The sequence below is a fragment of the Cyrtonyx montezumae genome, unplaced genomic scaffold (assembly GCF_038088225.1).
Source record: "Cyrtonyx montezumae isolate F1298 unplaced genomic scaffold, pur_monq_1.0 scaffold_3, whole genome shotgun sequence".
Lineage (NCBI taxonomy): Eukaryota > Metazoa > Chordata > Aves > Galliformes > Odontophoridae > Cyrtonyx > Cyrtonyx montezumae.
The window spans coordinates 139217283-139234959 of NW_027072034.1; the positions used below are offsets into that span (position 1 = coordinate 139217283).

A 17677-nucleotide genomic window follows, 5' to 3' on the forward strand; every position below is an offset into this window, starting at 1 on the left:
CTGCATTCTTTACACACATCTAGTCTGGGGGTGGATTTGATTCAAGGCTCTTTAAAAATCAGTATTTAATTATATGTACAAAGCAAATGCAAACAGCTTCCTTGGGAGAGCGTGAGAGACTGAACTGCCCAGAGTAGACCATAGCCCACTGACTGGAGTATGGCACTGAGAGATGGAATGGAAATCTCTGAAGCAAATCATCTAAAAGAGGGACTCTAAATTACATTTCCTATGTCTCAGGGCACTATTCTGCATATGTTGTATGAAAAGAAAAATACAAATTAATTATTTGTGCAAGGTGCAGTTCTGGTGACATGTCTTGAGAATATCTATCAGATAAACACCATCAGCAAAGGAATTTTTGAACTCTGTTACAGCTGAAAGAGTTGAGTAGCATAGCTCTGAAGAGCAATTTTATTGATATTAGGCTGATTTTGCTTGTGCCCAGTTGAAGAAACATAAGCACTTAGGAGGCTGGTGTCAACTGAGTGAGGATTCTGAGAAGATATGTTCCAGATCTGGATACTGTTGAACAGAGCTCCAATTCATCTGCTCAAGCTGATACAGAAAATAAGAGGCAGAGGTGTCAACTGGTCCCAAACATCCTAAATTTCTGCTTCCAAGACTCCCCACCGTATGCCCCAAACTCTAAATAAAGTCAATAGCTGCACTCGCAAGATCTATGGAATTTTGTGCTAAAAGTGAAAAAGAAGTATTTTTGTTATGCTATTTTCTGAAATAGTAAATTCAAGTCTTGTTTACTGTAAGAAGCAGCTCTGTTGGTGGCTTCAGCAGACATAACTCACTAGACAGCATCCTTAGCTAACATGTTTATTTTCAGTGTATTACTATTGCTGTGAGAGTAATTTGATTTCAGAATTCAGCAATGAACAAAAGTCCTTTTTAATTTATTCACATTTTGTCATTCTTTCTGAACGTAGTGGTAGCTGTTCAACCTGAGTTCTTGGGTTTGTCATGGCTGTGATATGAAGGTTCTGCTCTAAAATCTAGGAGGCAGGGCTAGCGGCCAGCAGCCTTTTGTACCTAAGATATATAGATTTCTTTGCAATGTGAAATATAAATGCTGTGTACCTTTAGCATGGAAGAGTATAGCAAAATGCTCCTTAAAAATAGACACAAGACTGTGGGATTTTCTTGTTAATAATATAGCAGATTTTGTACCTAATTATCATAGAAAATTGTCAGGGGATTGTGGTACTTTATTGAGAGAAAACCATTAATACCTAACAATTCCCTTGGTTTTCACCTAATATTTACTTCTCAAAGTGTTAAAGCACATGTTTTTCTCAAACTATTCTCCATGTGCAGACTTGGAATTTGGCAAAATTTGAATCAGTCCACATTCAGAGCTTATGCTGGGAAAAGAGAGGGGAAAAAGGAAGACTGAGTGGGAGTCCAAAACTGATCCAGTTCCTAAAATGTCGAGATGGAAACCATTGTGTCCCTCATTACACTAAAGATCCACTAGAACCTAAAATAGAAAAATGCCTCTCTTTATCTGTTGTTCCTCTTTTATCTTCATTTTGAGGGAGGAAGGAGCACTACATTCTTTTAATTCCTTTTTTTCTTGCTTCATGCTTTTAGTTTATAAAGCATACAAGCGAGTAATCATGACTGTTCTTGCTTAAGAAAAATATCATTTAGTTGCTTCAGAAAAAGCTAAGAAAACATAATTCATGCAATTGTTAGCTGTAAATATTGGAGAGAATAAAAAGAAAAAAGTAGTTGTCTTTTGGCACAGTGGAAAATATTTTCCAGAACTTATGCTTACTGTATTTTATTCTCAGGAAATTTGAATTTCACATTCACCTGTCTTATTTCAACAAATTCTGCTGCCCCTCTGAACTGCTCAGAATTGTAATTCATAAGTGTACTAGAATAAGAGAAAAGCTTGGAAGACTTTGTGAATATTTGTTTCTAAGATCAGCAGATGTAGAACTTGGACTATTCAAGAGCAAGGAAGATAACCAATCTCTAACTGACATTACTGAAGAGTTTCTTTTGTATTCTACACACAGATGAAGAGAAAATAAAATAGGGGTATGAAACTTGCAATTTTTTTCTTCCTTAACAGTGCTCAGTTTTCAAAACTGTTTCTTAGCTTCCTTTGACGTTAACCTTCTGAGTGCAGAGGAAGCCACTCTGCATCTGCTGTAGTGTCAAGATGACTTGTATTTCTCCATACAATCTGCATTTACTTTGAAGCAATTGTCTTTGTAGACGGAGACCTACTGGGGTTTTCAAAAGCTCTCTAGCAAATATTAAAGATATTCTTCCATCACTGATTAAAGCATGTTATATTGTTCCCCCCCATAACTTCCTGAGCAAAAGTTTGTGATTAAGAGAAAAATCCTGTAATGTATGGTATACTTGTATTCTTTAGACAAAGTAATAATAGCCAAAATGTGAATAGCACTGGTAAGAACTTGAAAGCAATTCAGACTTATGGCTGCTCTTAGTCCACATTTTAAATTCTTCTCTGATGTCTCCACCATGCCTTGACAATATGGCAAGTATCTCAGCTTTTTATATCATTCCCAGTCCCCTGCCGATGTCTGTGCACTGCATGTTCCAACCCTGTGAGTGCCCAAACCTCTTATCCAAAGTGTTTTTGTGACCTCTCCCAGATCCCTGTGGAATTGAGCACCTCATAGTCTTTTAATGTGTTTTTCATGACAGTGCCTTTGGGGCCAATGGGGAAATATTATTCCATTTTTGCAGATGGAACACATTAGGTTCCTCAAAAAAACACAGCGGCAGCAATTCCTTCCATCAAAATATAGCTGCAGTACATGAGCCTGCTACCCCATGAGTTCATCCCATTAATCCTCATCTCTCTGTTTATTGGATTTGTGTGCCTTTTGATGCAGGCAATGTCTTCATGCATGTCTTAGTGCTTGATAAAAAGTAATAGTCATTGTTTCTCAGCTAAAAAGTGAACTGAAACTTCTCAGACTGCTTTTCTCCATGCAAGAGTGTTCTAAACCTTTTTTGTGCATATAGGAGTTTCAGTTTAATGAAGTTAATATTGGGTGCTGATCTGAACCAGCCCAAATCTCTGAATCTTTGGGGGTTCATTCATCACTGAATAATGCAGCCGGACAGAGGGAGACAGCTGAATAGAAGTAATGTGCCAACTGTTCCTTCATTTGTTACTGCCATATTAATAAAGTCGTTAGAGTGGAACTAATCCATCTGCTCACAATTTATTCCCTAGCAATAAGATACAATTTCACTGTTTCATGAGCTCACCCTTTGACTAATTTTATTAGAATTCTTTCCATAGCATCATTTTTAATCACTTCTAGATTTAGCTGTGTGTAAAATTGTAGAAAAAGATGGACTAAGAGGAGAGATGGAAGTGTTTCATGAGGAACTGAATCGGTTTAAATAGAACCAGATCAACTAAAGTGAAGTCAGCAGGCCTACAAAGGCCTTCGGAAAAGCATTCAAAATTATCTCCCTCACAGCAAGCTTTGTTCTTTCATATTTCAAATGTAAACAGAGTCAAAAGCAATGTGGCAGCCCCAGCAGCATCGTAAGGCCAGGCCAGGCCTTGGTGCCTTAGGAGGGAGGTGGGCAGTGCTGGCCAAAGGCTGCAGGGTCAGAGCACAATGGGTGGAAAATCTCCCATCTTTCCCAAAAAACTACTGAATGAGATTTAGCTCATCTGCTAGCTCCCAAACACGCAGGCTTAGCATGTTAAAAGGATGCAGGATTTTAGCTATGTGTCATTTGTCTGCGATGCTAAAATGAATTCCTGTGAGCTTTGTTGTTTATTTACTTATTTTTACTTTAACACATACTGATATGCTAATTCTTTATTGGTCTTTATTAGTAGATGTGGTCTTCAGTGCGTTCGGTGGATGCAGTCTCAGGCATGAGGACCTAAGCAAAGTTGATCAGTTTTTCAATGTCTCGAACCCACCATTCCCACTGATCACTAAGAGTTTTAATACAAATGCAGAAAGAATGCTGAGAAAGCTTGGCATGGAGTTTACATAGAGGTATCCTGAGTGAGAGTTTCCAAAGCATTCAATTCATTAACTTGCCTACTTTCAGAGAAAATGATAGTTTTAGCAACACCTTTGTATAGACAGAGTTGGGTTATTCCAGAAAGGTTCTGAAAATCCTACCTTCCTCTTATAAAAGGCAGAGCTGTCATGTAATATCAGCTGAAAATATTAAAATATACTTCCTCTTCTTTATATGGTGCACTGCCACTCTGCTGGGACACTGACAATTAAAAAGAACACAGAGAACAATTTGTCTGTATTTGATATAGGTTTTATCAGAAAAGTTATGGGCTTCTTATCTTCTTTCAGTTCCTTCCAGTTAGGAGGAAACTTACGGGGTTAATATGTAGGCAGTTACTGCAATTATAGATAAATTATTCTTTCATTAGAACAATGGTGCTAAAAAATACAACATCAAGTGAAAATCTATTAGTACTGAAAATCAATATCTTAATCTAAAGCATAATTGCAACTACAACAGTGTTTAAATATAACATTCATTCTGCGATATTAATTGCGCGACTGCGGATCATTACAGTGCTATGGTTCTCTCTCTCATGTGTATATATCTACTTATAATTTTAAAACCAGTAGAGGTTTTTTTTTTAATTTACTTATGCACACCGGAGTGAAACTATGTATGTATGTGTATGTCTATACATAATTGAGAAGAAATACAGTACAGCTATTGAATGCTGAGCTAACCAAAATCTTTGTTAAGTCCTGTTAAATTATAAACAAATGAAATAATGTACACTGACAGCTCCAAGAAAGTTATTTGAGAAAGCCCTAGAAAAGGCTAAAACATACACCCATTATGAAGAATCAAGTTCATTATAGCATGCTCTGGAGAGAAACAATTCTCTTCACACAGCAGATGGACTTTAGAAATGCTCCCTAAGTATCAACTGGTTTTGACTGAAGGGTTTCTGGATGTACATTAGAAGGCTTTATTCTTGTTCTCTATATTAGTTTTCAGCAAATCTTCTGTAGAAGTTTACTAGTAAAACACCAAACCAGTCCCATGAAGAGTGAATTCTAGCTGAGCACTGAAGTATATAATACAGGGGAAGTTTTCTATTAATTCTAACCCAGACATTTCAGGGCCTTTTTGTCCACTTTCCAAAAAAGAAGGGAGAACAGACACAGTAAGAACTATCCCCTAAGTTAATGTGGCTGGCTCTCATCTTTGCCATGAGTGATCATTTGTAAACATAAGATCACAGGATGTCAAGATGTTTAATCTTTGGGCAAGTCAAGAAGGATGTCATGTCACTGCAGCACCTCAAGAAAACTTGAAAAATCTGAAAGCTGTTAGCAAAGCCCCAATGCGCTGTATTAGTGGTTCATCTGCACTGTCTGTGTCTGCCACAGATTAGTTTTGCCCATTAAATCAAGCATGTCAGTGATGATAAGGGATGGTACCTTACAAAAGCGAAGCCAAAAGAAATGCTTTTTTTCAGGGATTCACGGTCTCTCAACGATCCTAGAATTATATATTAAGCACAAGCACTGTCCTTTTGGCCTCATGGCTTGTGTGATTTGGAAACACACCAAGTCAACTTAAATCAGTTGATAAAATGTGGCTTGTAAATTGATTTATTTATTAATAAACAAGCCATGTGAACCTTCTGTTAAAGATATCTCCCATGGAATGCAATTAAAGTCAATTTTTGATTGCTTAAACACATAAGCTGTGCAGAGGTATGAACAAGAAAATCCCTGTTAAATTCTTTTATGGCACTGTGTTGAGAGCAATAGCAGCTCATTCAGGAATTTAGGGCTTTCTTGTGAAGTCCTGTGCAAATTGTTTTACTGCGAAGTAGGAAATTTCTTGTGTTAATGTTAGTTGAAGTAATACTGTCAAATATCTGTCCAGTGTGTCCAGACCTGGAGGCTCCAGGACAAGCTCACAGTTTGACACTAGAAGTCACTGTGCCATTCATTTTGTCATAGCTTTCCTTAGTTGTAGACTGTTATTACAGAGCATAAAACAAGACAATTATACAAAGAGACCCACAGATATTTTGCTGTTTTTCTGATATTTTGCACACAGAGATGACATAAGCCCTTTGAAGTCAACTGGAGGATTTTTTTTACATTATTTTTTACCAGAAAATCAAATAAGTAATTAGTAAAAGAACTGCCCTATGTCACAAATGCTGAAATGTCATTTATATCATCAGTGAATGATGGAAGGGTATGAATGTAAGGCACATTGATATAAGATACTGTTTAAAATGTAAGAACTCACATATGCTGAAGCTTTTGGTGAGGAATCACTGTACTCCAGTGATAAGATATCAGGGACAGGCTGAGTGTGCTGGGCTCTTCAGCCTGGAGAAGGAAAGGGCGCCAGGGGGACCTCATCGTGGCCTTCCCATACTTGTAAGGGGTCTACAGGAAAGCTGGGGAGGGAATATTCCTCCCTGTAGGCATTCAAGGCCAGGCTGAACTGGGCTTTCAACAAGCTGGTTTAGAGTAAGGTGTCCCTGCCTATAGCAGGGGGGATGGGACTACACGATCTTACAGGTCCCTTCCAACCCAAACAATTCTATGATTCTATGATCATTATTTATTTTACCCTCGTGGTAGTATCTGAAGTTTATTATGGAATGCATCTCACCTGAAGATCCAGACAGAAGATTATATGTATAGTTAAATTAAATCCTTCGTCACCTGTAGTAAGTTTTTGTAACTTTTCTGTTAGCTCAAACATTTTCCCCTTGCAATTTTTCTTTTTTCTCTCTCTTTTTCTGAATTTTTCTTTATGTACCTGTATCTCCTCAAATGAGTTTGAGATATTTCAGCAGAGAAATATGTTCCATATTACTGCAGACATGCATCCAAAATCGCTGTGGGTGAATAAGTAGAGATTGCTTGATAAGTAGAAACAAGATGTTATTATTTAAGTGTATGTTTTCTTTAGCAAATGTTTAGCAAATGTAGTGTTTTGTATGCTGACTGTGGATTAAGATTATTACTAAACCATTGTTTGAATGGGAAAAAAAATTAAACGTTGCGGTAAGAAATGCATTAGAGAGCTATGTGTGAATGAACTGCAGAACAAACCCCAAATACAGTTGTTCCTTTCATGTCACTGAAGAGGATTTCAAGGCCACATGGTTAGTTAAAGCACTGTCATTTTCACTCCTTTCATTTTTATGCAGGACTGTGGTTCTCAAATTCATCCAGAGGAGTCCTGTGGCTTGCAGCCTCTGTCTCATGAATACCTCTCTGCAATTTCACAGTCAGGGCTGAAGACCTGTGAGGCTGGAGATGCAAAAGGTTTGTGCTTAATCTTCTCAACTCATGCTTTTCACCAAAACAGAAGTGGAAAAAATATTTCCTGTTCTCTTTGCACATGCACTAAACTGCACACAACAGTTGTTAACTAATCAGTTGTTAACTGTTGTGGATTTTTAGAATCAAATTAATTAGTTTGTGACAATTTTTAGTTTGATGAATTTGTTATCAGTGATCCACCACTACTTCTGTTATTGTCAGGTAGCCTGTGTTTGGACCCACTTTTATATTTCTGTACTGAAAACCAACAGATAACGATTCCAAAGTTAAAGTGTGCTTTTACATATACCAATACCTTAAATATTGACATGGACAAATCACACCGTGTGTCTGAAATGCTTTTTGTTAAAATAATAATTATACAGCAACCAATATGATTGAGGTATCCCTTTGAATTAGTGAGAGCAGAATGGCAGACAGGTATTCATCTTTAGGTCACAGCTGCATGAAGATTTATACAAGAGGACTTTAATAAATACAAAAAATCCACTCTAGTAGAGTATGCAGTCCTATGCCCAGATTAAGTTGCTTTTGGATTAGAAAATTAATGTAAAAATACAAAGAATTCGTCCAATTCAACATTTTCATTCATTAGATAAATTTTCATTTATCTAACAAATAATTTGTTCAATTCTTAGATAAATGAAAAGTAAGCCTGACCTCCCATATCTCTATCACACAAATGTATTTTTTTTCCCTCCCATAGATATGAGCAGCTTCTCACAGCAGTGAACTTGCACAAACTCAATGAACAATCATTGCATAGTAACAGGAATGCATGAGTGCCTGAATTCATCAGCTGATATGAGAAAATAGGGAAATACATTATTTTTCTCAATGTTAAATGAAGGGAATAACAAAGAAGATATCACTGTACCTGGAAGCATATTGTAATCACACAGCAAGTTATGAGTCATAAACAAACACAATGCAGACTGCATTACCATGTACTGGATGTAGAAGTCCTGACTAGAAAGCCAAAATCAAATTGACAGAGGAGTCCTTTGGGGGCAGGCAGCCTGTTTCTTGTGATATATAACATGTTTCTTTTGAATACCTTGTCTAGCTAAGTGGAGCTGAATATAAAATATATTTAAAGATTTACTGCAAATGGCATACACATTTAAAATGGAAACCACTTCAGGAAATGTAAGGACAGGTCTTTAAAAAAGGGAGGAATCATTTTAGCTTTTAAAATTGCCAAGACACATCAAATGAGCTTAGAACTGGGATGTACAGTGTCCAGGAAGAAGTGACTGTATATTTTTAATACATGTCACATATTCAAATTGGAAATGGAATGCATGGCTTTCTGTGCAAAACCACTCAACATTTATAACTAAGCATTATCCCAGTCCTGACAGTGAACTTTCTTCTAATACGCAGAATCGTAGATCCTTAGAATCCTAGAATTGTTTGAGTTGGAAGAGACCCTTAAAAATCATCTAGTACAATTCCCCTGCAATGAACAGAGTCATCCACAGTTATATCAGGGTGCTCAGAACTCCATCCATCCTGACCTTGAGTGGCTGTAGAGACTGGCCACTCACTGTCTCTCTGGGAAACTTGTTGCAGTTCTTCACTACCCTTGTTATTGTAAAAAAACTTTTTTTTCTTATATCTAATCTAAGACTTCTCTCTTTTAGTTTGAAATCAATTCCCCTTGCCCTATCACAACAGACTCAGAGAGAGTCTGTTGCCTTCTTTCTTGCGTTCATTTAGATACTGAAAGGCCCCTCTTAGATCTCCCCAGGGCTTTCTCTTCTCCAGGCTGAACAGCCCCAGCTCTTTCAGCATGTCTTCATAGGAGAGGTGTTCCATCAACTGGGTCCTTTTTTTGTCCCTCCTCTGTACACACTCCAACAGGTCTCCATCTCTCCTGTATTGAGGACTCAACATGTCAGGTGAGGTCTCACCAGCACATAGTACAGGGTCAGGATTACCTCCCTCGCCCTGCTGGCCCTGCTTCATTTGATGCCATGCAGGATCCAGAAGGCTTTCTGGGCAGTGAGGGCATATTGCTGGTTCATATTCAGCTTGCCATCCACTCACTATTACCCTCATGTCCTTTTCGGCAGGACTGTGCTCTCTTCTTACGTCCCCCAGCTTGTATTGATAACGGGGGTTGCCACAATACAGTTGCAAGGCAAAAGATGTTTCCATAACCTAGTCCTAGAGAAAACGTCTTTAAAAACTCTTAAGATTCTAATTAGATCCCAAATATAAAAGCGAACTAATCATAAATCAGCAAGCTATTTTTAGTTTCACTTTAGTTAAACCTTTAAATTTAAATTTGATTTTTCAGTTTGTTGTTGATGTTGTTGTTTTTCTAAGGGCAATTGTTTGGCTTTGATCTTGAATGTAATATCTGTGTATTTGTGGCTCTGGCAGTGGGAAAAGATGAGTAAGAATACAAGAGGCCAAAAGCCTCATCCAGAAATAAAAAAAAAGGCAGTAGAACTCAGACTTTATTTGTTATAACTTTTTGACTTTGGGTTAGCATTTGCTTGCTTTTTAAATACCAGGTAAATAGTCCTGAATAATTTTTAAAAATCATGTTTGTTTTCATATCAAGTTAGGAGAGCAGCTTAGGGAGTACTGGCAATGTTTAATCTCATATCCTAAACAAGAGATTTACGCATGCAATTGATAAGCCTCTTTAATGAGCCCAAAAGCAAGTTTATTTTCACTATTTCCAATTACAGGCTTTCATAAAACTTTGCATTTACCATATAATAAACTTAGCCTCACAGCAGATTTCTCTCTTTATCCTTCAATGAATTCTTGGTGAACTTGTTTTTGCCTGGCAAAACAAGTGCTGGCTCTTAGCTGAAGCAGCATAAAACAGAATAATTGAATTTATGCTGAAAGCTACCTCATGTGCTGCTACACTTACAAAAAAATCCATGCCTTCCTTATAGTTTGAATAGAAAATATTCTTATCCTCCAAACTAATACGGATTCATTGCAATTTTTACTTTTACTTGTTTTTTATTTTTATATATGAGATTTATTTTTTAATAAAATTTCATTTGTGTGTTGCTGTTGTGAAATTACAATGGGAAAATATATATATTTGCATAACTTTAAAAATCTACATAAGTATAGTAACTGCATCTGTTAGCACAAAATGCTAGTGCTTACTATAAACATAAGCCATTATATATCATTGTTCATAAGCCATTATATATCATTGTTCTCTATTTTTTACCACTCGTCTTAATCATATACTGAATAGATCTCGTTTTTTCTTTATATACTTTATTATTGAACAGAAGTTATTTTAAAGAATCTTTTCAAAAGGTACCTTATCACTTTCAGTTGCCAAAGTTCTAACTTTTATTATTCAGATGTTTCAGTTCCTCAATATTCATTTTATTTAGTTCTATTTTTCTAGATTATTACCTAAAACCAGATCAGCTCATAAATGTGTACAGTGTTAAGCAGAGTGTTCTATAAAATGTGGGATCTCAAATGTTGTACCCATTGCCAGAACTTCTATGAAATTGATTTGAAAGACAAATTACAATGTCAGGAAAGACAAATTATAATGTCAGGAAAAACTGCCAGTTTTCATACATTTTTTTAAATATAAACCACTGCCCCAAACCACTTTAGATTGTTTTTGAAGAACTGGACAGCATTGGTAGTCTCTGATTCCAGACCTCAAACCAACCATTCGTTCTGTCCCTACTCTGTTATTCAGACAGTATAAAGCGATAGAAGGCATTGGCATGGCATCTTCTGCTGTGCTGAGTCCTGGCACTTCTCACTCCTTTCATATGACTGCTGTGAAACTGAGAATGGCCATTTCACTACAGATTGCAGAATGGGCATGGGGGGAGTGCTGAGGGAACGTGATCCACCACTGCCCAGAGAAATCTTTGCCATGATGGAAGAGCACGCCTTGCTCCAAAACCTGGGTCATCACTTTGTAGCTTTGGGTAAATATTCACTTTAATCCCTAGACAAAAACTGCATCTCACCCAGAGACCAACTGTCAGATCTCTCATCTCCCAAGTCACCTGTTTGCAACTACACTACTTTCGTATCCAAATGAATGTAGAATTGAATGTCTTCAGTTAAGACATGTGGGGAATGTTGTCTTTAAGGACCAACAGCTCAGTGATTAGGTCAGAAGGAACACAAACAGAAAACTGCACTATGCGAGGAGCACTTAGCAGCTCTACCTCCATGCCTGTGTACCATGGCCTGGAGCTGTCTCTACTTCCTTCCTTTCCCCATGCCATGCTGCAGCAGGGCACGTGCCCCATGGCTTGCAGGAGCTAGAAGTGCTGATGCACAGCATGAAAATGGCAGTATTCAGGCTTTCATTTAGTTCCAGCCTGCCATCATGTACACTGTAGGTATAGCTGGCCATGGGTGCGTCCTGTGTGGGGCACAAGTGGCTGCAGAGGAGCAGGCTCAGCAGCTGCCATAGCACCGTGAGATACTTTCTGCCCTCAGATGTGTCAGTGCAGGTTCCTGATAGTTTTATTCTTGATAGTTTTATTTAAGAGAGCTCTTTTATCTGCTACTTACCAAAACATTTGCTTAGGACTTTCCAGCAGTTCAAGCACAGGGTGCCTCATAGAGATGGCCTTGCTCCTGAGGTAGCAGCTGACAGCTCAGGGCCTCTGGTATTCTGCAGGCTTGGTTCTCTCAGCCTCCCACTCTGTCCTGGCTTGATAAACACTGATAAACAGCGGCCTTGTGCTGTGCTGAGGCTTCTTGAGCAGCAGCTGTATAGCAAAAGCCAAGAAGCACGCCAGGCTGGTGCTGCTGTCCAGTAGGAGTGACTGCAGGCCTGCCCTGCAGACGTTTGCTGCTGGAGCCATTTGCTGGGCTGCAAGGAGAAACCAAACCATGCTGAGAAGTCCTGATAGCTTTGACAGAAGAATCTGGAGGCGTCTGATTTTTTTTGTGTAACTCCTTTAATCAGGGAGAAGCAGGTTTTGCTGGCACAGCTACATGAACACTGGGAGCTTTTGTCAGGACATCACAAGCAAAAGGACTATTTTCAGAGTGGATCTGAATATAAAGACAACTCAAAAGTTTTCTGTCTCTGTTCAGAAGCTAAGTCCCTCTGACTTTCAGTAGGATTTTGGAATTAAACAGCTTTAGGGACCCAAGCTAGGTAAACCATTCAGACTTTTTGTGACAGATGTCTGAAACTCACAGACTTTTGACAATCCCACTTTGCACACCTGAACTGCAAAGTCATGTTTGAAAATGGAGGTCAGTCACACAGATTATTCAGCTAACTTTAACCATCAGAAATGCATATATGTTGCCCAGGATGGTTTTCTGAATTCTCACAAAATTAAGACAGGAGTAATGCTGAGGGAAAGCCATCCTCTCTCTTGCTTTACTTTTATATCCAGAGGCTATGGTCTTATACTCAACTTTTAGATGAGAATCACAGAATAGAATCATAGAATCATTTAATTAGGAGGGATCCTTAAAGATCATCAAATACAGTTCCCCTGCAATGAATAGGGTTATCCACAGTTACATCAGGGTTCTCAGAGCCCCCGTTCAGACTGACCTTGTGTACCTCCAGGGACTGGGTATTTACCACCTCTCTGGACAACCTGTTCCAGTGCCTCACCACACTTATTGTGTAAAACTTTTTTCTTATATCCAACCTAAATCTCCCTTCATTTAGTTTGAAACCTTTTCCTTTTGTCCTGTTACAACGGTCTCTACTTAAGAGTCCATCCCCTCCTTATCTGGGTCTGCTAAATGACAATGCATTTTGATAAATAGGAATGAATCTTGTCTTTCGATGTTTCAGAACTGTAAATATTTTCCTTTTCCCATTCTGTCTCCTTGCCCCTTTGCCTTTATTTTATCCCTTCTGTTGGGAAAGGACAAACTGATGCAAGAAAGGCAAAATGAATTGAGAAATGAACCCTACACTGCTGTCAAATTTGAGCATTCGCAGTTCTTTCATAGATAGCAGAACCTCCCATGCTTTCTACATTCAAAGGAATGCAGAGAAGAGTCTCTTTAATATATAGAAAACTGCTGTAACAAAATGCTTGAGAATACCTCACTTGTTCCATAGTAAGGCTACTCATAAAAATGCAGAGGATATCCTAACACCTCATTGCTGTTTTCCAGGGCAGTGGATTGTCCCTTGCCTCAGCTGCTCTGACAACAGAACCTGTGACTGGAGAGAAATAACGTGGCAGCCTCATGGCTGCCAATATTCTGTGCTTGATAAGCCTGAGCTCCAGCAGTGTGTGGAGGGCAGAAAGGTAGGTAACAGATTCTGCTCTTTAATTTCTTGTTGTTTACTTGGATATTTTGTGTTCTGGAGTCTTGAAAGCAATTATATGAGTGATGCTTAAGAAAAATCCATTTTTTTTATATTGGGGGAAAAATATTGGATAGAAACAAAATCCACTAGCCTTCTGTGCAGTCACAGTTGTACACTGTCATTTCACATAAAACTTAGGTCATACCAGTGAAATTTCAAGACCTGCAATGTACATGGTTATCAATGAGACCTGTAAGGAGTGTCTAAGCACAGAAAACAGAGAAGTGATTTTTATCATTACAGTTTGTCTCACACTTTACATGCAAGTTTGGTTTCTTCTGCTGCATACCTAATGCATGGCATTGCTTGTGCACACTAATCTTACCAAGTCTTCTTGCACATTCTTTTCTTATAGTGAAGCTTCTAAGGTGATTGCTTGGAAATACAAGGTCGCCTTAATAGGCATGCTATGACTATAAAACTGTTGAGAGAGAGCTCTGATCTGAGGCTCAGGTACATTACTGAGGATACAAGTATCCAGAAAGTAAGTAATTAATTGTTATAAAGATTTTTTACAGTGTATTGTCTAGGTAAGAAAATAGTAATTAACAATGACATTTTGATAGAATCTGATACTACTTCTATATGGACAAATGCAGAAATAATAGTCTTCCAATTAACATTTTCTCCATTTCTGATCATGTTTTGTCCTGCACAGAGTTCTTCACTGTTTTTTGGCTTGATTTCTGCCTCTGGGTTTCTCCTACTATAGTTACCTAAAAAAAATAGTAAAATAAGGTTTATATGACAGAGGAGAAGCTCAAATTGCTTCTCAAATATAAAACAAAGTGCTCCTGGATTGACCACACCAAGCAATATAGAAGAATTTTCTATATTCGATCTGTAATTTCCACAGATGTGGGACTGTTTCAATGAGCAAACACCCTTTGGTCAGACAATTAAAGGATAGCAGAAGCACAGTATACCACTGTGGAAGTAAATTGCCAGAGCAGTGTGGGATTCACCTCCTAAATCCAAGTAATTGCATTCACCAAAACCAGCACAGCAATTCTTAAATGTCCACTAAAACCAATCTGAATTCAAGTTCTACTATATTGTGACTTTCATCCATCCTAGTGTCAGATGAGAGACAGAGCTCATGTGAAATACATTAACACAGTGTGAGAAAAATCTATGTAAAACTAATTGGACATGTTTCCTGTTCTGCATCTTTTGCATCATTGTCTGATAACCTTTGGCTGTGGAAAGCTGCTGAATCTCATGTTACCTTTTCACAGGTGTCCATTTACCTGCTTTATTCTTTTAAAGTCATCATTCTAATGCATGTTCCCATTTTGCTACAGATCTTTCTCCTATATTCTTCCTTGAACATTATTCCTGTCACATGGTGGTAGTCTTAATTTTGTGTTGAGTTTTCAAATAACATTTGTGCTTCTTTCACAAAATAAATATAAGGCCTGGATCAAGTTTGTCATGTTTTTGGAACTTAGGAAGTCAGAAAACCTTTATACATAAATCAGACGAGTAGACATGGTCCTCAGCCTGGGTATTAAGGTCCTGATTCTGTCTATGATCACAGCAAACTTAATGCAGTCTGAGAATAAGATAGAAAAAGTTTTTGCTTTTTTTCATGCATTCACTGAAGGAGACTTTTGAGTATCAGTTTATAAGGGAGCCATTGTGTAGCCAGTAAGGTATAATTCTTGTAAATGAATATGTTTTTTGTACTCAAAATATTTTTGTAACCATCCATAAATATTTATTTTCCCTAATTTTCAATATTATTTTCAAACCTTATGTATCTCAGCTTCAAACATTCTAAAGATCACTAAATTAATATCAGTTAATTACATCATAGTTTCCTTAATAAAATAAAATAGAAGGGTTCAATACTAGCAGAGTAAGGAGACAACAAAAAACTAACAATGGCAAAATATAAGCCCAAAATCATTAGTCTAGATGTTAAGTACAGAGCTCTTTCTCACTTGCTCTTTGATTTCTTTAATGCGTTCACCAGTGTTTCTGAAAGATACTCACAATCATCCAAACTGTGCTTCTTTCCTGTTTTCATCATAAAAAAAGCCTACCAAAATATCCCTTTCAGTTTCTCTAACTTAAGGCTGCATTCATATCTTCTATTAAAATTCATTTGTAATTCAAAGCTCTTCTCTAAAATCATCATCTCCTTTCTCTAGAACAGTGATTCATTTACTCTGGATATGACTTCAAATTGTTTTCACATCATCATTAACAACTATTTTAGTTTGTGTGCACATAAAACCATGTTTGAGGTAACTTGTTTCTATTTCATAAGAACCCAAGACCACCTGTAGTGAAACAGATTAGTGGAGACATGAGAAAGGATAAGCATTTACAAAAACAGTTTATAAGAGGCCTCATTTTTCTTTATGATGTGTTAGCAAAACTAGTCAGTCATATGTTTGCATTTCAGGCACTGTAAACAGGAAAATTCTGAAATGTTGAGGCTCGGGTGGTTCTGACTGAGTAGATCTTTCAGTTTGAGCATTTGTACTCATTGTTCTCCATTCTGAACTTTTAGTAACAGTAATAAGATGCAGAGTACATTGTTTTAGGGAACTCCATGTGTGCCCTAATTGAATGAAAGAAATAGACAATCATAATAAAAAGAATGTACCTGTATGATATTGTCTCAACAAAATCCTCTGTGGTTAACGAGCATTTGCTTTAAGAATTATCCAATTATTTTAAGACATGATGCTCTGAATTTTGTACAGTAACTTTTAAAATTAGGTAAATGAAAAGGAGTTCTAACAGGTAATTATTTATCCAATTGGCAGCACATAGAAATCTGCCCTCAATAGCACAAGTGGGATATCTATTTTGTTTATCATTAAGAAATATTGCTCAGAGTTTAGTCTTATAATAAAGTACCATTGAATCATATGTAATTAAGAACAGGAAATGTGAAAAGGCAATATTTGCTGAAGTACTTAAAATTCAGCTGTTAAAACAGGAATTTTAGCCTATAATTTCTTAATAATATTTTAGAGTTAAGTACTGTTTGGGATTTACAGGTGCTTAGATTTCCTAAGCATGGTTAATTTATAATGATAGGTCTGGTTAAGTGAATTCCACTGTGCTTACACAATCTCTTAAAGCCTGTAAGCTATGATGGATTTTTTTTTCACACAAAACGTTTGCAACAGAAGACGCTGAAAACATCTGTCTGCGTGACAGTGTTGTTCTCCATCTGGTAAAATTATAGCCTTATGTCTTAGTCATCCTGCAGACAAATCCCCCACTGACCTCAACAGCACACGACTAAGGCTTCTGCCATACTGTGAAGAAAATGAGATATAGCATATTCTGCTCACCTGAACCATCACTTGGATCATCATTATCATAGAGCTAAACAGAAGCATCCACAGAGCCCCTCATTCAAATAATATGCACAGCTTTGGTGAGTTCTTGCAACTGCGTAGAAACATATGTTGCCATAGCTACCACACATTCAATTACATTTAATGATTATTCTAATTCATCAAAGCTCTCAGATTATTTGGAGAACATAACCAAGTTTCCTTCCTGGGGCTATACACCACCTGCTTTAGCCTCTGGGTTGTCCAAAAAAACGCTGATAATGAAGCTGACTTGTAAAAGGTGGATGCTCTGAAAGATGTTTTCTGTTGGTCTGCATATCACAACAAAATGTGCTTGGCCAGTTCAGCACAAAAGCATTTTGAAAAGATGCTTTGCAGGTAGGATTACACACAGATGTCCTGTTCTCTCACCTGAAATTTTTTTTTAGGCAGAAGAAAAAGGATTTGTCTGTTTTCTTCCAGGATAAACAGATGTTTCACAGCAGGGTTGGAACAATAGTTAGAACCAGATTCCTGGATGCAGAGAAGGCCTTAATGAACGGATGCTCTGCATTTGCAGATTTGGTGGTGATGTGCTGTACAAGCAGCAGCCTGGGGTACACTAGATAACAAAGAATGCACAGCTAACTTTCTGTCTGATATCTCTGCTCCATTTGTGGGAGATCATCCCCTTCAGAATGTGGCAC

At 37.6% G+C, this 17677-nt stretch overlaps 1 protein-coding gene across 2 annotated transcripts in view; it reads left to right on the forward strand.

Moving 5' to 3' along the window:
- CPED1 (cadherin like and PC-esterase domain containing 1) overlaps positions 1 to 17677 on the forward strand; it is a 135869-nt gene that overhangs the window by 105180 nt on the left and 13012 nt on the right. Inside the window, exons 17-19 of one of the 2 annotated variants that reach the window (XM_065743501.1) lie at positions 7208 to 7325; positions 13470 to 13606; positions 14024 to 14095. In XM_065743501.1, the coding sequence (XP_065599573.1) occupies positions 7208 to 7325; positions 13470 to 13606; positions 14024 to 14026 (258 nt within the window). In that variant the 3' untranslated portion in view covers positions 14027 to 14095. Of the gene's footprint in view, positions 1 to 7207; positions 7326 to 13469; positions 13607 to 14023; positions 14096 to 17677 lie in introns of those variants that run through there. The other variant, XM_065743500.1, reaches the window with a different exon arrangement.